This window comes from Macaca fascicularis, chromosome 16 (assembly GCF_037993035.2).
Source record: "Macaca fascicularis isolate 582-1 chromosome 16, T2T-MFA8v1.1".
Taxonomy (NCBI): domain Eukaryota; kingdom Metazoa; phylum Chordata; class Mammalia; order Primates; family Cercopithecidae; genus Macaca; species Macaca fascicularis.
The window spans coordinates 36,108,771-36,128,575 of NC_088390.1; the positions used below are offsets into that span (position 1 = coordinate 36,108,771).

Genomic DNA, 19,805 nt, shown 5'->3' on the forward strand with positions numbered 1-19,805 from the left:
AACAAGCATTTTCATTTCTTTATTTTAAGGACACTGGGAAAGGAGCCAGTCCCCTGAAGAGAACACTCTGGTCAGTTGGTGGAGGCCAGTGGGATGCCATCAGGCCTGCTTTCCAGGAGGGGGTGAAGGGTTGGTGCAGGGTGCAAGGTGAGAGTGAGGTTAAAGGTCAGAGAGGAGGGGCTGAGGAGGCCACCTCCCACCAGGAGTAGACAGCTGGTGGCTTGGGACTGGGGTGGAGCCGCGTGGGGGATGGGAGGGGACTGAGCATGGGCCTTCATCTTCACTGCCCACTCCTCCCTCTCCCTGGCTGTGCCTGCCTCCTGGGATGGTAGGATTTGGGCAGCTGGAGCCCCAGGTGCTGCCGCGGCTGAGGAAGGCAATCCCGGTCAGCTGCCTTCTCCGTTCCAGGGTGGCCGTAGCCAGAAGCAGGACCAGACGAGGACATGGCCTCTGCATTAAAGCCCAGATCCCAGGCAGCGTTGGAAAGGCTGGGCCTGGGACGTGAGGATGATGAGAAGACCCAGACTGCCCCCCACCCCAGCCCCAGCCCCAGGGCCAGGGAGCCGCCTATGTCTGCACGTGGGTCAGCTGGATGTCGCCCCCCACTTCCAGTTTGTTGATGGCGGGCAGGTTCCTCAGGCGATGGTAATATTCAAACAGGTGCTGACCATCCACGGCCACCTTGAGGCAGTGCGTGTCACACAAGATCCACACCTGTGCAGAGATCATGCCGTTTGCACTACACTTGGGAAGTCCTCCACTCACACTGCAGCCCCCTGTTTCCCTCCCTCCTTCCCTCCCTCCCTCCTTCCCTCCTCAGATGTTAATAAGCCCCTCACCTGCGCTCCATCCCCACTGAGTGACGACGCTTCACTAAACAGGCTGTGCGTGCTCCTTCCCTTGTACTGTTCCCTGGCCTACAATACTGTTCCCACCCCATCAGGGACAGGAGCGGTGGCCTGTGCTGTCTGCATCCCTCGGGCCCAGCACACAGGAGTGCTCCGGGCCTGGGCTCCTGCAGCATCAGCCTCCTAACTGGTCTTTTCCACCCCAATGCCTTCTCCATGAGGCAGTCAGCGTACAAATGTTAAAACCTCCTTCCCTTCGCAATAGCTAACACTCCTATCACACACGCCATGTGCCAGGCGCTGTCCTACGCATGCTACAGATACTGTCTCATTCCATTCTTACAACTCTAGGAAATTCATGATTTTTAGCTCCGTTTTGCAGATGAGGAAACTGAAGCACAGAGTAGTTAAGTCACTTGCCCGAGGTCACACAGCTGTCCACAAATCAAAGAATGTTGCTCCCTGGCTTGAAACACTCCTTTGTGGCTTTTCACTGTGTTAAAATCCAAGCTCCTTTCCATGGCTGCAAAGCCCTACATCAGCCGTTTTCAACCCTGATTGCAGAGTATAATCACTTAAGGCATATTTTTAAAATGCGAATGCCCAGCTGACCGCCTCGCTGGCCTGGGCTGGGGCCCCAGCGCTGATATTTCCTTTGTAAGCTCCCTGGGTGGTTTGAATGTGTAGTCAGGGCGGACACGCCTGCCTGCTGTTCCTGGACAGGCCACACCCGTGCCTCTGCACGTTGGCCCTCGCTGCCCCTCCCAGGCTCGCTCTATCTCATCGCTCTGTTTTGCTTTGTGTGTGGCACTGTCGTTATCTGTGACAATCTGTCCATGCTTTACTTTCCTCGTTCCTTCCCCACCTAAACTGTAAACCCCCTGGAGGCAGGACCCGGTCTGCCTGCTTCATGACTGCGTCCCCAGCACGCGGGCTGCTTCCTGCACAAAGCGGGCCACAGGAAAATCATTGTTGAATGAATAAGTGAAGAAATGAAAAACACCTCCTTCTTGGATCTGATTTGACACTTACTGGCTGTGTGACCACAAGCAAGTAACCTGCACTTGTGAGTTTCTTTCCTCATCTGAAAAAGCAGATCCCAACACTTCCTTCATGTGGGATAGTAATAATAATAATAATAATGATAATAATAATAATAATAATAATTTGTTGGCCACCTTCTCTTCTTCTGGGCCCTCATCCCAGAGGCATCTGCCCCCATCCTGTTCAAGGCACCCCAGACCTCCTTTACCCCTCCCCCTGTGCACCCACAGGAGCCTCTCCGAGCTCCAGACTGCGGTGCCTCACCGAGAAGCTCTGGCCTCGGACGAAGGGCATTTTTCGGGGCAGACTTCGCTCCTCAGACCCCCAACAGTTGTTGATCTGGGTGTTGCGGACCACAGCGTTCTCATCAAAACGGGGGTTCAGGTGGAAGGCGATGTGGCTCCCAGAGCACAGGTTGATGTGGAACCTGGGGTGGGCGGCCCACCTGAAGCTTTATCCTCTGAGTTCTGAGCCCCATTTCCTCCCTGTCATCTGCAGCCTGCCCGAAGCCAGGGGAATGGCTGGAATGACCTTGAAAGGCTCTCTCTTCCCAGAGGTCACTGGAGCCCTTGCCTTACCTCTGAGCACTGGGCAGGACAGTGCCCGACAGGATGATGGACTTGGATGGATACAGTCCTCCCGGAATGGTGGTGACAAAAGGCATTGGCTGTGGGAAGAAGGGGGACAGAGCAGCCAGTGGCAGCCAGGGCAGCTGCCACACGGAAGGGGAGGACTGTACCAGTTCCCATGACTCTGGGCTGTCAGCTGAGAGGAAGCCCGCAATAGCTTTACTTGGTTCCCTAAAAGCCAAAGGAAAACTTTCCAGCGCTCCTCAAATTCATGGGCTTAGATTAGTGTCACAAAAGGAACTTTGGCCAAACACAACAAGACTCGTGGGATGAAAAGGGAGGGCCATGCAATGTGCTCACATTGACATGACAGTTTTAAGGTTGAAAGCTCCTCTCTACAGTCTTCTACTTCGCTGGGATGCTTTGAAGCCCTTCAGCTTACCAAAGGACCGCTTTTCATTTTTCAAGGCCAGTGGATACCCCTGCAGCGGCTCTTCACCCCCAGCCTGCCCACCACAAACAGAACCTTCGCCCTCCCTGAGAAGCCACTTACATAGGCGGGGTGGGGGTACATCACAGGTGGGAGGGCGGGAGTCTGTTGAAAAGAAACCAGGAAATTCAATGGGAGAGCACATGTGTGCACGAGCACTCACCCACGCGCACCCACGCATTCCAGAGGGGCCTCCACTGTGAGGCTGACCTCGTGAGGCTTTGGCCCTTGGACTCTCCCATCCACCTCCCTTTTCATGTTAGCCTTCCTGGAACTTCCTGCCGTGTTCCCGGACCCCACCACGGTCACCTGCCCCTCAACCTCTCCACAGGCAGCCCCACTAACGCTAAACTCCCGGCCTGATTTGCACCAGCAGGAGAAGAGCTTAAGCCTTTGATCAGGAGTGACATCCGGGGAACGTAGGATGCAGGGCCAGGAACCTCACATCCGGGTGCTGGGGCCACTGCACTCCCCACTTGGTGACAGGTGGACCAGTTTCCCTCCCGGTCTCTAGGGGACCTGCCTTTTCCACCACTGGATAAATCCTGCTTCTTGCAGAATCTCTGCTGTCCCAAGAACAGCTTTAGCCACATGTCACCTGAGCCAAGGACTCAGCCCCAGATGTCCCCATCCTCCTTGCTAAACCGCTTTCTTCCTGACTCTGGGGCTCTAGGGAGTTTAGTTCTTGGTGAAGGAGGACACTGTGCAGCTGTGAACTGGCCAGAACTTGTAGACTTACAGAGAACATCTGTCCAGGGGCGCTCTGCACCGTGTGGATGACTGTCTGGGTCTGGAGGAAAGAAACCAGGTCTCACCCAGGCTCTCCCATGTGAAGACCACCAGCTCCCACCAGAGGGCGCCACACGGCAGGCACCTCCAGGGGGCGTAATCAGCCCAATGGCCCCACAGACCCCACAGAGGGTGGGTCCAGCTGTTTCTTCTCTCAAGGGGATGAGGGAGGGCAAAGGTTAGAACCCTGGAGAAGACAGATGGGGACGCTGGTGGCTCTGGCCCATCTTTCCTCTCAGGGAAACGTCTCTCAGCCTAGCCTCCCTTTGCAGGTGGGAGAAGGGAATGTGGGACACGGTCTTCCGTGGCTGCCCACAGGCTGGCAACTCAGGTTGTTTCATCACGGCCAGCCAACCACATCCAACCCCCCACCTCGCCAGGCCGGGCAGACGGTCAAGGGCCTGGCCTCTGCCCTCCCCACTCCCAATGGGAGAGGCCCAATGCCTGGCCCCGCCTCCTCCATGAGCCCAGAAGAGCCAAAATGAAGAGGATCCAAAAAGAAAGCAAGAGACTTACAATGGGAGCCGGGTTGGCGGGCCGCACGCCGGGAGGCTGGAGGGGTGAGGAGAGTCAGAACGGTGGTTATGGCGGGCACCAGAGAACGGGAAGAGACAATGGCAGAACTCCAGGGAGGCTCTTGTGCTCAGAAATGCCTCCCCAGACACACCCGCCTCCCTCTTGCTCCCAAGCAAGCCTTCCTGAGCCCGTGGCCCCCAGATTTTTACCCCCAGGTGCACAGGGCTTTGGGGTTGGGGGGTAGGGTATCCCCATTGGTTCCTCCCGAGAGAGAGGAGGCTGGGTTTGATAGAGACCTCACTGCTTTCTGTAGCTCCCACAGCTAAGAGCGTTACTTCCAGTGCCATATCTCACCCGTAAGGTGAGAAGGGGTATTTGTTGAAGGCCTGCTGTGGGTCGATTCCTGGGCTTCAGTGCTTTCCAATGAGGGAAGCAGCCTCAGCTCCTGTGTTCCTGGTGAGGCAGTGAGGCTCAGAAAGATTAAGCAACTTGCCCAAGCTCACCCAGGTGGAAGGGACCAAATCCAAAACGGCAGCCAGTTCTGTCTGACTGTATCCAGCACACTTTCTATCCTCCCCAGCGCCAGGACCAGGGCCGAAGTTGGGCTGCCCTGCAAAAGTTCCCCGGGGCTCGACCAGTCCTGAAGTCAGCGTGGCAGGAGGCAAGTGCCCTGTCTGTACCGTGATGGGCCATAGGAAGACTGCGTAGACAAAGCGCCCCTCCTCCCAGTCCCCACTGCTTGAGTGGCCAGAGGAAGGGCTGCTCGCCTACTTGTCCTGGATCCTGCCCCACCCAGTAGACTGTTCTTGCCCTGGCTGGTATCCCATTCTTCCTGGCTGTGCGAACCACATTCCATATTCATTCATTCACTGAGCCCCTACTGAGTGCCAGGCACTCTGCAAATGAATAAGCCATGGTCCTAGCCCTCTGGGGCCTCATGGACATAGGGAGATGGGGGTGGAGTGACGGGGACAGACACACAAACACAGTTACAATGGGGTGCTGTGAACTGGCATGGCACAGATATGTACAGACTCCATGGGGACATGGCAGGAGCGTCCAACAATATTCTGGGCAGGGAGGACTCCCAGAGGAGAGACACTTAGGCAGAGCATGGAAGGGCAATTAGGCGTGTGCTGGGGACAGGCTGGCAGAGGGTGCTTCCGGGACCAGGGACAGCATATGCAAAAGCATGGTGGCCCGAGAGGGCCTCGCGTGAGCCGTGGAGGCTGCGTGAGCTTCGTGGGTTGGGGGTGAGGCAGGGAGGTTGACTGGGGCCAGACTCGGGAGGAATCTGTATGCCCTGCTGGGGAATTTGGGCTTTATTTGAAGGGCTTGGGGCTGTTAAGATTTTTAAGCAGGGAGAGGGTGTGATCAGATTTGCTTATAAGAAGGTCACTGTGGCAGTGGTTGGATGTGGGGGGTGGGGAACTGGACCCCTGTCGTCATGGTGAGGAATCCCAGAGGCCTGGGCCACGTTGGTGACTTTGGGAGGGAGAGACATTGGTGCCTTGGAGAGACATAAAGAAGGGGGAGTGAAGAATCCAGGGTGACTCCCAGGGCCCCAGCTCTGGGTGCCCAGCGGACAGAGACAGGGAACTCTTGAGTGGGCACGATGGTGCCCGTAGGCCCTGGTGTCCTGCTGGCTGGGGCCGGCCTCTCAGACCCTGGGTCCTTCCTGCTGTCTGCTCAGCCACCCAGGGCCTCTGTGTCGAACTCACTTTTTGTCTGCGCCCCCTGGGCCTGGGTGGGAAACAGACAGGCTGGGAGAACGGCACCATGGAGAAGGCGGGCTGAACAGGGACTGTGCGGGGGTTCTGTTAAAACAAAAGGCACCGGCTGGTGAGGAAAAGCATTAATAGAGCCAAGGAGAAGCTGAAAGGCAGAGGCAGGGGCAAGAGGGAGAGACCAGGCAGGCAGGGGGATGTGGCAAGGGGGTTAGGGCCATGCCGAGGCGGGAGGGGAAAAGGCCAGGCTCCCGTGAGCAGCACAGGGGGGCAGTCTCCCTCCAGCTCTTCCCTCCCACCAGTAAGGGAGAAAGTCAGGGAAGGAGGGAATGAGAGATGAAGACCAAAGGGTGAGGAGCCCAGATTTGCTGAGGGCCTAGTGCACACTTCGCTCATCTCAGGGAGCTCCCTTGAATGCCAAAAGGGTAACAGCAGCTCCCATCCAGCTGCTGGTGCCCTGTGGGAATGTGGGCCCAGCATACCCTCATCTTCCCGTTTTTCATGTGGTATTGGTATCTCCTGACCTTCTTTAGTTTTATTTATTTTATTTTGTTATTCAAACTAGAAGTTTTTAGAGATGGGGTCTTGCTGTGTTGCCCAGGCAGAACTAATTCCTGGGCTCAAGCGATTCTCCCGCCTCAGCCTCTTGGGTAGCCAGGATTGCAGACCTCCACCACGGTACCCGGCTCTCCTGACCTTTCAGATGTTGGCAACACATTCAAAGTCTTTAAAACACAGAGGTCAAACAGACCCTGGTGTGGGCCCAGGGGGCCATTGTGTGACCTCTGATATCTGTCTCCTCACTGAACCACACAACCACCCACGGGGGGCAGGCAATGACCATGCTCATTCTACAGATGAGGAAACCGAGGCTGAGAGAGGCAAAGTCGCTTGTCTAAGATCCCACAGAGGATGAATGGCAGAGCTGGGAATCTGAACTGGATTCAGTTTGGTTCCTGAGCCTGGGCTCTTTCTAGAACAACATGGCCTCCTAACCAGGATGGAAATTGAGGGATGAAGAGAAAGGGGCAGCCGAGGAGCCTGGGAGACCAAGGCAGATGTTCTGGACAGAGACAGTGACACAGAAGGAGGGGCAGAGTGACAGAGGAGAAGGGGCGGGCAGGCACTGGGACAGGGAAGCAGAGGTTGTCCCCAGAGTCACCTGGGTAGGAGACTGGCTTGGGTCCACCCAGCAGGGCCTAGGCACAGCTACGTGGGCCCTGCATCCCAGCCCCGGGGACCGGTACAGGTGGACAGTCTGACCTGGAAGCTGATGTAGGACAGCTGCACAGCGCCATTGACGGAGATGGTGTCCACACGGTGGAAGGGCACGCGGTGGAAGTACTGCACGAAGAGGCTCCCGTTCACCATCACCTGCCACAGGAGAGCACGTGTTCCGGGGCAGGCGCCCCAGACCGGGATGGGGACCCCCCCCTGCATTCCTGGACCCTCCTTCTAGAAAATGAAGACCTGAGTCTGGGCCTCACTGTGGGGCCAGTTACAGGAACGTGTGTGACCCGAAGGGCATCAACCCGAGTCTCTACTGGGCTCCAGTGGTTGGGTTTTCGTTCTTCTGGTCATTTACTGCAGTAGGTTTGTCTTTCTAGTCTTAGCTCACCTGGGGCTTCATTTATTTATTATTTATTTATCCTTCAACTTTTTCTTTTTTTTTTTTGAGACAGAATGTCACTCTGTCACCCAGGCTGGAGTGCAGTGGTTCAAGTAATTCTCCTGCCTCAGCCTCCCGAGTAGCTGGGATTACAGGCGCCCACCACCATGCCCAGCTAATTTTTGTATTTTTAGTAGAGACAGGGTTTCACCATGTTGGCCAGGATGGTCTTGAACTCCTGACCTCAAGTGATCCATCCTCCTCAGGCTCCCAAAGTGCTTGGATCATAGGGGTGAGCTGCCATGCCCAGCCCCTTCAACTTTTATTTTAAGTTCCAGGGTACGAGTATAGGATATGCAGGTTTGCTAACTAGGTAAACGGGTGCCATGGTGGTTTGCTGCACAGATCAACCCATCACCTAGGTATCAAGCCCAGCATCCATTAGCTAATCTTCCTGATGCTCTCCTTCCCTGACCAGGCCCCAGTGTGTGTTGTTTCCCCCGTTGTGTCCATGTGTTCTCGTCATTCAGCTCCTACTTATCAGTGAGAACATGCGGTGTTTGGTTTTCTGCTCCTGCAATGGCTTCCAGCTCCTTCCATGTTCCTGCAAAGGACATGATCTCATTCCTTTTTATGACTGCAGGGGTATTATTTAAATATGCATAAAATACTCATGGGGAACAGAGGAGAAGTGACCTCAGGTTGCATACTGAGTGGATGGGAACATCCTTATCTCAGATAAGCATACTCAGACTGACTGACCCACCAGCTTCTCAAGCCCAGAGACCTACTCTGCTTGCAAAGGTAATTTGCAATGTGCTTACAAAACTATACCCTTAATAGACCCTGGATAAAGGCTGGAACAATGTCGCTGAAAAATAAATGTTACCAGGGATCTGGAGAGGAGGAATGGTGACAGCAGAGGAATGGAATGAGCTTGGAATTCAAAGACACACAACACCAAACAGCAACGTGATGACTCCCCTAGTTCTTATTTTCAGAGTAAAAGAAGCAGCAGGCGCACCTGTAGATTCAGGTGAAGGTGCAGAAGGAGACTACGCAGCCATGGGTAACACCTTACAAGGAAATGGTCTTGTTATCTGTGTAATGGTGTCACTCTGGCTGAATGTCAAAGTGATTACTTAAAGGTCATTCACCTGATAGGGCTGGGAGTCCTGTGGGTGAGAGGTGGGGAGGGGATTCCTGCTCACCTTGAAATCCGAGCTCTGCACCAGGAAGCAGAGGTCAAAGGGCATCCCCTTCTGGAGGGGCATGTGCATCTTCCTCTCCTCAGGCCCCCATCTTCTTTTCTGCCTCGTGTTGCACACCACGTACCCTCCGTCTTCAAACCGAGGGTTGAAGTGGAAGGCAATGTCGTTTCCACTGAAGCCGGTCTGAAAGTTCACAGCAAACCTAGGCCCAGGGAAAGCAAATAGTCTTCTGTGGCATGGTTTATTGCCAGGGATAGGCACAGGAGGGCCTCGGTGCCTCTGCCCTGCATTTGTCTGGGATCTTGCATAGAACCTGCCTGGCAGAGACTGCTTGGTTGGCATCCTTTTTGTTTCTCTAATTTGGATCCAATGTGTTTTTGTGCAATTATTGCATTTTGCCTTTACAGCATGATTTTCTAAAAATAAGTAGAAAATGGTTAAGGAAAAGTGCTGGCATCAGCAAACAAGAAGCATAGGTCTTGGAAAGTGATTACCAATTGGTACCAAAGATGGAAGTTGTTAAGCACTCCTAGAAGAGACAGCCTTCCGTGCCAGTGGACACTTGTTGGAGGCCAGCACTTGCCTGACTAAGTAGAAAAGAAGAGAACAAATGTAAAGAGCATGTGAAATTGGGTCCGGGCGCAGTGGCTTACGCCTGTAATCACCACACTTTGGGAGGCTGAGGCAGGCAGATCACTTGAGCCCAGGAGTGGAAGACCAGCCTGAGCAACAGAGTGAGATCTCATCTCTACTTAAAAAAATATATATAAAATATATATATATAAAATTAGCTAGGCATCATGATGCATGCCTATAGTCCCAGCTGCTTGGGGCGCTGAGATGCGAGGATCTCTTGAGCCCAGGAATTCGAGGCTGCAGTGAGCTATGATCGTACCACTGCACTCCAGCCTGGGTGAAAGAAAAGAGTCCTTGTCTCAAAAGAAAACAATTAATTAATTAAATGAATAAATGGAGAAGATTGCATTAGAAATATCTCTGCATGCATTTTTCCTTTGGAGTCCTTCAGCTTCACCCCTGTAGTCCTTTGGAAATTCCTGCCCCAAGGAAAGGAGAGGCAGAAAGCTCCTGAGAGGAGAGCGCCCTCTGAGGTAGGATCTGTCTCTGTTCCACAGGATGGGAGTGGGAAGCCCTCCTGGTGCTGGGAGGTGGGGGAGGCGGAGGGAGAGGGAGAGAGGAAGGGGTGGAAGATCAGAGGTATGGTCCTGATTCCCCTCGTTGCAGGGTTCATGGGGATCGGGGTCTCCCTGCCCTTGGCATCTCCTGGGGGCACTGCAGGCTCTCAGAGAAGTCCCACAGCAGCATGGCAATGGCAGAGGAGGTCACCAAGAATCTAGGTGGCCGAGCTGAGGTTGAACTGAGATCTGTGAGGCCCAGAAGGTCTTAAGGAGAGGTCCCCTGGGACCTCGGAGAGCGAGCCATGAGACCAGAGGCTCTTCTGTGGGCCCTGCAGACTTCAGCAGGCAGCCACCCGTGGTGTCCCACCAAGACAGGAGAGAGCTGCACACCCCTGTGCCCCCTGGTCGGGGTTCCTCGGCAGGGGTCAGCGAGGCCTGCGTGAGGGTCTAGAGCCTTCCCAGCCCCTGAGAAGCCATGTGAGCTCGTCTCTGTTCCCAGACAGCCCACCTTGGGAGGGAGGAGGGGGTGGGAAACTGCCCTGATACAATGTTAGTATTTTGAATTGACTTAGTAGTTTCCAGAAAAGGCCTTGAAATCAAAAGAGACCAAATTACTTTGAATGTCAGTTTTCAGTATTTTCACGTTAGCAGAAGGAGAGCTTCAGAGTGGATGAGAGCAGTATGGGAAATGGAAGAGGTTTGATTTTTGTAACTCTTAGTCACAGTGTGCAAGGTTCAACCTAGAACATAATCCTCCAACTCTGACCATCCCACTCCCTCCTTAGACCGCCAGCTCCCAGGGCCCCATTCATCCCGGAGTCCAGGTTAATGGCACCCCTGGCTGCAGGTTGTGCCTGCGGAGTGGTGCCCGGCAGCATGGGTTAGGGACGCATTGGGCCTCCCCTGAGCCAGGCACGTGAGCTTGGATGTTGTTGTCTGAACTAACCCAGGCTCACAGGCCCAGTGGTTTACTAAGGGACGAGGCTGGAGTGAAACGTTTCCATCCATTACACACACACACCTGCTTCCACTGGAGCTGAGAACAGTTCCATTGACAGTGATCTGAAGTCCGTCCTGGAGACCCCCTTGGATAGTCCCAGAAAAGGGGACGGCCTGCAGGGAGAAGGTGTGGGGCCATCAGTCAGGTGGCCGGCCTCCCATTTTCTCCCCTCCAGCTCTAGTCAGTGGCCGGCCTGGGTGTGACAGCGCCATGCAAGGGGATGGGGTGCGGCTATGACCAGTATATACGGAGTCTCACCCCCAGGGGTCTTAGGGTCCTGTGTGGAGGCAGACACAAATCCAATTAGTTACTCAGACAGTCTAAGCTTGTGATAAGGAGAAGCCTGGCCCTGAGAGGACGCGACAGGGAGCTGAGCTTGTGTGAGAGTCTGAGAGGCGGTGGAGGCTGCATCAGGAACGCACCAGGCTGAAGGCCTTCCTTCCAGGCAGGGAAGAGGCAGGCGGACACCCCGGGCTGGTAAGGAACTAGGTAGTAATGGGGGCTGCCGGACCTCCTGCCAAGCTCCCAGCAAAGTGCCCAGGGCCTTGGCTGGGGACTCAGGAGGCTCAAGGGGCCAAAGGGACCCATCAAGGGTCCGCAGGTTCCACCGAGAGGGTCACCTGAGAGGGACAAGAAGAAGGCATGTCCCTCTCCCCACCACCACCATATAACGATGGCCACCATCACCTTTGCCCTCCTGGCCACCTTCAGCAGAGTCTGTTCCCAGATGCCCTCTGCAGCCATGGGGCAGCCGCCTCCTCTACTTCTGCCCCCGGGCTCCCCATTCCTTCCCTCAGGCCCTCAGCAGTCCCAAGCTCTAGTGTAGTTTCCCCACCCATCCCAGGCCCCACGGGCTACCACTTTGTCAAATTCTCTCTTCCGGGGTTCTTTAAAGGAGCGATGGGCCATGGTGAGGATGCATCACTTCAGAGTCAGGTCTGAATCCTAGCTCTGCTGCTCATGACCTGAGTGGCCTTGGGAAGCCTACTTCACCTGTCTTTGCCTCAGTTTCCTCATCTGTAAAATGGGAAGGTATTTCTCCTACTGCATGTGACTGATGATTTCGTGAGAAAAGGCCTGTGATGGAAGAGACTGGCACATAGGAGATGCTTCTCCACTGTCACCCACCCCCCACCTTGATCTCTCTGAGCAAAATTCACAAACTGGTACTTCCAGTTTTCAAAGTTTATTCCGAAATGCCTCATATCCAGTGTGGTTCTATAACCCGCATTAAAGCACAGTTCTATCTCCTGGCTGATTTTCACATTCTTCAAGTTTTTAATGTCTTCTCTAATATCTCCTTTAGGTCAATTTCCTACCCAAATTAAATGCCTAAAGGAGCCAGGCAGGTGACGTGTTATGAGTCAGATGGCCAGGTAGGGAGTGGTGGGAACTGTGGCAAAGTAGACGTCACACCCCTCGCCTGAAAAGTCAACATCTACTCAGCGCTAACCAATGATTATCATCCGGGCCCAGGATTGGCAGAGCTTCCAAATTTTTAAGAGAAGACAGAAACCTGGATTTTTTTTTTTTTTTGTAAAACTTTCTAATTTCTTGGGGGAAAATTTTTGTCAAAAAGGATTATGTAAAAGTTCCTGGCTGGGCACAGTGACTCACATCCATAATCCCAAGGCAAAACAATCATTTGAGCCCAGGAGTTTGAGGCCAGCCTGGGCAACATAGTGGGACCCCCATCTCTACAAAAATTTAAAAATTTAGCCAGATGTGGTGGTGAACACCTTTAACCACAGTTACTTGGGAGGCTGAGGTGGGAGGATCACTTGAGCCTGGGAGGTCGAGGCTGCAGTGAACCACGATTGCACCACTGCACTCCAGCCTGCGCAACAAAGGGAGACCCTGTCTCAAATGAAACTCCCCAAATTCCCATATTATAGAGATACACAGTGAAATATTTGCAATGGAATGGTATCTCTGGATTTGCTTCCACATATCTGAAGGTGGGAAGGGAAGTAAGTGAGGGAGGGTATAGGATGAAGCAAGATAGGCCTGAGTTGATCGTTGTTGGAGCAGAGTGATGGGTGTGTGTTGTTGATGGTACAATTCCCTCTGCATGTTTGAATTTCCTATAATAACAAGTTAGAAGAAACACTGTGAAGGCCAAACAGAAAACACCCACCAGCCAAATTCAGCCTACTGGCCACTGCTTTCTGGTCTGTATTGTTGAGTTGTGTGACCACACAGAACCCTGGGAAACCCGTCCTCGCTCAGTGTACACACCTGGCTCCGTGAAAGCCCCAGGAAATCTGGGATCTGACTCAGACAGACTCTGCTCCCCATGGATTTGAGGGGGTGTCTTTTGTTGCCCCTCAGGTCAGCTCTGAACTCTGCCATTAAGTACTTTAGTGACCTCAAGCAAAGCACAGCTTCTCTGTGTCTCTGACTTCTCTTTCTTGTCCCTGTCTACACCCGCAGTGTGGGGGAAGGAGAGTCAGCCTGATCCAGGTATGGACCAGCATGACCTAGGATCGGGAAGCCTGTTGTCCCTGAAACATGTCTGTGGAAGATTTTTCCCCTTGTCTGTTTGTGGAGGCCTGTGATTCTCTCCAGAGCCTTTCATACTATCATGAGAGACAACGCTGAAAATACCCTCCTGGGAAGCATGCGGCCTCCACTTAAGCGTATTCACACCACAGCGTCTAGAATTGAAGGCAGAGTGTGATGGACACGGGCTCGCAAGTACACACAAGGCTTAACTAAGGAAGCCAGGAGGGAGAAAGAGCAAGTATAGATCATGGGGGCGGGACAGGGCAGGTTAATCTCCAAGGCAACAAGTTCCCCAAAAAAGTTCTGTGAGGTTTCAAAATGTCTTAAATGGCACCCCCAAATTCTGAAAAACAAGACTTTTTTAAAATTTTATTTTATTTTGAGATGGTTCTCACTCTGTTGCCCAGGCTGGAGTGCGGTGAGGGGTTGATCACGGTTCACTGCAGCCTCTGCCTCCTGTGCTCAAGTAATCCTCCCACCTCAGCCACCCAAATACGTGAGACCAAATAAGTACATGCCACCATGCCATGCCCCACTAATTTTCAAATTTTTGTGAAAAGAGCGGATCTCGATACGTTGCCAGGGCTGGTCTTGAACACCTGGTCTCAAGTGAACCTTCTGTCTTGGCCTCCCAAAGGGCCAGGATTTTCAGGCATGAACCACCATGCCTGGCCTGAAAAATGAGATTTTAAATTGAATATTATCCTACAAACAAGGTTATTCATTGCAGCATTATAACACAAAGGATTATAAAGCAAAGCATTGGAAAGAGCCAAAAAGCCTTTCAACAGTAAAAAGGTGAAATAAATTGGGGTATTTCCATATAATATAACAGGTTCTGTGTAGCCTTCAAAAGAAAAGAAAAAGAGGACAGAAAAGAAAAAGAAAAAGAGGAAAACTGAGCACCGATATGGAATGATGCCATTTGTATAAAAAGTGGGTGGGGGAAGGCTATGGACTTGGATTTATTTATTTATAGATAAAATATCTCTGGAAGATTTTACAAGAAACTTGTAACACTGGTTATCAGTGGGCCTCCCCCCAGAAACATCCCCATTTGAATCCCCGGAAACTGTGAATATGTTGTAGAAGGACCTTTGCAGATGTGATTAAATTAATAATTTTGACATGGGGAGATTGTCCTGATTTTACAGGTGGTCCCAATGTAATCACAAAGGTCCTATAAAAAGGAGCAGGAGGATCAAAGTCAGAGGTAGGAGATGTGACAACAGAAGCAAGAAGCTGGTATTGGGGTTTTTTTGGTTGTTTGTTTTGTGTTTTTTTTTTTTTTGAGACAGGATCTCATTCTGTTATGCAGGCTGGAGTGCAGTGGTTTTTTTTGTTTGTTTGTTTTGTGTTTTTTTTTTTGAGACAGGATCTCATTCTGTTATGCAGGCTGGATTGCAGTGCATTCTGTTATGCAGGCTGGAGTGCAAAGTCAGAGGTAGGAGATGTGACAACAGAAGCAAGAAGCTGGTTTTGGGTTTTTTTTGTTTGTTTGTTTTGTGTTTTTTTTTTTTTGAGACAGGATCTCATTCTGTTATGCAGGCTGGAGTACAGTGGCTGGTCTCAGCTCACTGTAGCCTCCACTTCCCCAGGCTCACATGATCCTCCCACCTCAGCCTCCCAGGTAGCTGGGACTACAGGCATGCACCACCACGCCTGGCTAATTTTTGTCTATTCTTTGTAGAGTCATGGTCTCACTTTGCTGCCCAGGCTGGTCTCCAGGTCCTGGGCTAGAGATCCTCCTGCCTCGGCTTCCCAAAGTGCTGGGATTACAGGCATGAGCCACTGCGCCTGGACAAAGCTCCTGGTTTTAAAGATGGCAGAAGGGGCCATAAGCCAAGGCATGCAGGCAGCCTCTAGAAGCTGGAAAAGGAAAAGAAACAGATTCTCCCCTGGAGCCTCCAGAAGGAAACAACCTTGCTGACACGCTGATTTTAACATCTGACCTCCAGAATCATTAAGAGTATAAATTTGTTGTTTTAAGATTGGCCAGCCAAGGCTGCTGTGGAATTTAGATCTGTGTGTCCAGGAAACCCAGGAAAACAACTGGACCTACTTTTGTTCCATAGGGTGCAGGAGGATGGATTTTCACACTGGATTTATGGTCCCACAGGCCTGGGCTCGCCTCCCAGCTCTGTACACTGGCAATTCTGACATTGGCCAAGTCGCTTAACCTGCCTGTGCCCCAGTTCCCTCCTCTGAATGGTAGGACAGTAACACTACCTGGCAGAGTTCTGAGAGGACTGGGTGCGATGCCGTGTGCTGAGCCCCGGCTCGTGCCAGCCTTTAACAGTGCAGCTCTTTGCATGGAATGAATCGATTCCTCTGCTGAGTCAGAACTTGCTCTCTGTTCCTGGTTGTGCCCAGAGACCGGGGACTTTCCCTCTTCTTCTTATCTGGAAGTCTAGAAAGCAGAACTGAGTCCTGTGGACCAGAATGTGGGCAGCTTTGTTCTGTACTCTGCATCACCAGAGGACACCCAGGCTCGGCCCCGCCAGTAGGGAGCTCAGCCTGGCTGGCCAAGACTGCCCGCCAGCAGGAGCCAGTACGTGGCTGTTAGCGAAGGTGCCCCGTGGTCTCAAAGGCTCCACTGTCCTGCTGGCCACCTTTCATGACTCTTTGATTTTAGCCTTCTGACCTCCAACACTGTAAGAACAAATGTGTTGTTTTGAGGTTGGCCAGCTAAGGCAGCTGTGGCATCTGGATCCATGTGTGTCCGTGAGGGCTCTGGGCGCGACCAGGAACATTTATCCTCACGGCAACCCCGGCCACTTTTACAGATGAGGAAACTGAGGCATAGAAAAGTTCAGTCACTTGCCTAAAGCTACACAGCTGGTCAGCAACAGAGCTGGGATTTGAACCCCAGCACCCACACTTCTAACCACCACACAGGCTTCCTCTCATGAGGAAGCTGGGAACGTCCTTATTCCTGGCTCTCCCAGTGCTTCCTGGGCCACACAGCAGGTGGTTCTAGCTTCCCCACGGCCCTCCAAAGAGGCTGAGCTACATGAGACCAGAAAAGAAGTGGGAGTGAGGCTTCCAAGCCAGGCCCTCATTGGCACTCAGCCCTCCTCAGCAGGACAGCGAACCCCGTGACCTTCCCCCACTGTCGGCACGTGGAGGAAGCGTGGCTCCGATTGCCAGAGGGGTCACCGAGTGAGGCTTAAGTGTCCTAACCCAGGGGAGCCCTGTGGGGTAGAGGGGTGCTCTGGACACCCACGGGGGCTGCACTGACCGTCTTTCTTGTCTGGGCTCCAAGGCCCTGCTTTAACTCTCGGAAACTCTCTAATGTCCATAGGAGGATTTTCCTTCTGAATCCAAAGACTAGAAAGTAAAAACCAGTTACCAGAATGATATGTCAGAACCTGGAAGAAACTCTGGGATCCCCTCTCTGACAGAAAACCAGAGATGGGGTGACAAGTCCAAGGTGGCACACGCTGACCCTGAGGCCCGCGCAGCACCGGCAGCCTGTTCCGGCTTCCCCCACTCTCTCCGTGCAGGTCCTACCTCAGGGGCCTCCACAGGGTGGCTGAGGGGTCATTGGTGACAGCCAGGAGGAAACAGGCCTCCTTTCTCCACTCTTCCTCTGGAGTTTAGAAAGCAGAGCCGAGCCCTGCAGACCAGAACCTAGGCAGCCTCATTCTGGATTCAATGTCACCAGAGGGCACCCAAGCTCGACCCTGACCTCTGCTGAGGTGGGCCCTGGCAGCTTCCCTGCCCTCAGCACCCTGCCTCCCCACCCAGGAAGGGCCCATCAGCCCACCCTCTCCAGCCCCTCGGGAAGCTCTTTGCCAAGGCGGGGTGAGATCCTATGACAGGACCCGGCCGAGGACACAGTGACCCCTGAAGGTTCCTGGGCTCTTGGCGCTGCCACTCCCATCTGGGGACATTTGGCAACTGGCCTTCGCCTCCCTGAGCCTGACATTTTCTCTGTATGAAGGGGACTCATAAATCTCACAGGCTTTCAGCAAGGCACCTGCAGCCCTCTGACCCCACACTGCAGGGACAGTCCTCGCCCCTCTCACCTCTGACACTGCCCCTCTGCTGATGCCCTCACATGCCCATGCCTGGTTAACTCTGCCTCACCCTTCAGAGCACAGACACCTCCTCAGGAGGCCTTCCCTGCTGCCCCCGGACTCCCAATAACACGAAACACTCCCAAAGCTCTGACAGTGTTCCAGGCACCATTCAAACACACTAGACACACTACCTCCTTAATCCATAGCCCAACCCTGGGAATGGGGGGCTCAAGTATTATTCCCACTTTACAGATATGGAAACTGAGGCCCAGAGACCACTAGCCAGTAAATGGTTGGACCCAGGGAGGCCATCTTCTCAGTAAGCACCCTTAACTACCATGCCGGATAGTGTCCTTACTGTCCCAGAAACATGCTTGCTTCCTCTTTACATGAACCATCCCGCTCTACATGTCTCCCCCTGAGCACACAGGACAGGACGGGACAGCTCAGTCAACACTGTCAACCTCATGACTCGTGGGGACGAGCATCCCTCCAGGCATGAGCGAGCTCAGCGTGGCACAGGTGTGCCAGGATGACCTCCGCTGACATTTCTGCCCTGCTTGTGTTCTCTTTGGCCTGCCCCCACCCCATCCCCTGCCACCCAGGAGTTGCTTCCTCAGAGCCCCAAGGCTCTGTCCCCCTGGCTGAGGCAGCCCTGTGCCCACGGCCCCGGAACTCACTGGGTTCAGGTAGGGAGCCTGGGAACAGCTGAAGGCCATCTCTCCACCGCCTCTGTGGCCACCGCTGCCTTTCACACCTGCCAGGAAGTCCTTTGCAGTGGGAATGACTTGATGCAGAAATAGAAACCAAAGCAACTTGGCTGTTATTCAACAGGGAGGAGCCAGCAGCAAGAGGAAGCGGGTCCAGAGAGAGCAAGGTAGGGTGCTGGGTGAACTGCAGTGACGCTCACAGAGGGAAGTGGGCACTCCCAGTCCCAGTGACCTTTCCCTCCTCCCTCTCCTGTGCTCAATCCGAGCCTGAAGCATATTTGGTTCATAGAGGTCTACAGTGCTTGACCACACTGACATGACAGCGAGTTGCCAGATGACACTGCCCAGAAGAATGTGGCTGTGTGTCCTGAGCACGCTTGGCCACGGAGTCCAGAAAATAATGGGGCTGGGCGTTGCCTGTGCACGGGGTGCTGGTGGGGAAGGGCGGCTGCAACCCATTTTACATATAGAGAAGCTGAGGCTCAGAGTCTAAAGGGCATGCCCCAGGTCGCACAGCTAATTCGTGGTAGCCTGAGCTATATGAAGATTCTCAGACTCTTCAAAAAGTGTTTCTCCTCTTTAAATTTATATTATTCATGTAAAAACATAATTACGTAGAGGGGAATATTTTGCAAGAAAAACACCATAATGAAGATTTTTATTCTAGAGTATGGGGTGCCCAGGAGCTTCTGATCCTCCCTCTCAGTGAATCCCTCTTTCTTCTCCTGCTCTTCTCTATCTTTATTTTCTGCACTTTAGGATGGGGAGAGAAGTCTTGGACATAAGAGAACATTTCAAGTGACATGGGGCTGGAAAGGGACATATGGCATGAACTGCCTTTATTTGGCTTCAGCACCTAGTTAGGGGAAATAATTGGCCGAAACAGAGAATAACAGGATAGGCTGCAGAGGGGGGAGGGAGCCATGAAATAAACTGACCTGAAGTTCACCAGGTCCCAGTGATGTGCTGGTGAGAAGGCCTAGAACTCAAGCTGGGGCTGGGCGGGTAAGGGCTGTACAGGCTGAAGGGGATGGCAGGTGCCCCAGGGCCACACGTGAGTCTGCGCCTCCCTTCCTGTGCTCTGCCTAGATGCACTAGAATTTGCAGACGAATTCCTTTGAGATGCTTCCATAGACTGAGGCCATGTGTGTCATCTGCACTTTCCATCTCCATTATGTTCTGGATTAAATAGAATTTGACCAATTTAAGGAGTAGATAATACAGGGGGAACAGAAAGGAGAGAAAGGAAGGGAAATTCTTTGCAGTCCTCTCGGATGCCATGGACACCAGGAACAATTTCATCATGCCACATCATTTGTAGGCAATTGCCAATTGCTTGGGATATGGAACAACTGGACTCTCATTCATAGCAGACTGGTGTGTAAAATAATCCAACTTAGAAAACCAGGCAGGGCGTGGTGGCTCACGCCTGTAATCCCAGCACTTTGGGAGGCTGAAGTGGGAGGATCACTTGAGTCCAGGAGGTTGATACCAGCCTGGTCAAGATAGGAAGACCCTGTCTGTACATATAATTTAAAACGCAAATTAGCCAGGTGTGGTGGTGCTCACCTGTGGTCCCAGCTATGTGGGAGGCTGAGGTGGGAGGCTCACTTGAGTCCAGGAGGT

At 53.0% G+C, this 19,805-nt stretch overlaps 1 protein-coding gene across 6 annotated transcripts; it reads right to left on the bottom strand.

Annotated features, from left to right (window-relative positions):
• Nucleotides 1-14: 14 nt before the first annotated feature.
• LOC135967618 (galectin-9B-like) lies at nucleotides 15-18,245 on the bottom strand. Of its 6 annotated transcripts, none has more exons than XM_065531165.2 (11): nucleotides 18,150-18,245; nucleotides 10,961-11,052; nucleotides 8,804-9,005; nucleotides 7,247-7,357; nucleotides 5,978-6,073; nucleotides 4,257-4,292; nucleotides 3,691-3,741; nucleotides 3,015-3,056; nucleotides 2,471-2,559; nucleotides 2,157-2,319; nucleotides 15-714 (listed from the first exon to the last, which is right to left on the bottom strand). In XM_065531165.2, the coding sequence occupies exons 1-11, from the start codon at nucleotides 18,186-18,188 to the stop codon at nucleotides 568-570; spliced, it is 1,068 nt and encodes a 355-aa protein (XP_065387237.1). In that variant the 5' UTR covers nucleotides 18,189-18,245; the 3' UTR covers nucleotides 15-567. The 6 variants fall into 6 exon arrangements, with proteins under 6 accessions (XP_065387237.1, XP_065387240.1, XP_065387238.1 ...); XM_065531167.1 differs by lacking the exon at nucleotides 15-714 and adding an exon at nucleotides 799-1,789; XM_065531168.2 differs by lacking the exon at nucleotides 10,961-11,052.
• Nucleotides 18,246-19,805: the final 1,560 nt, after the last annotated feature.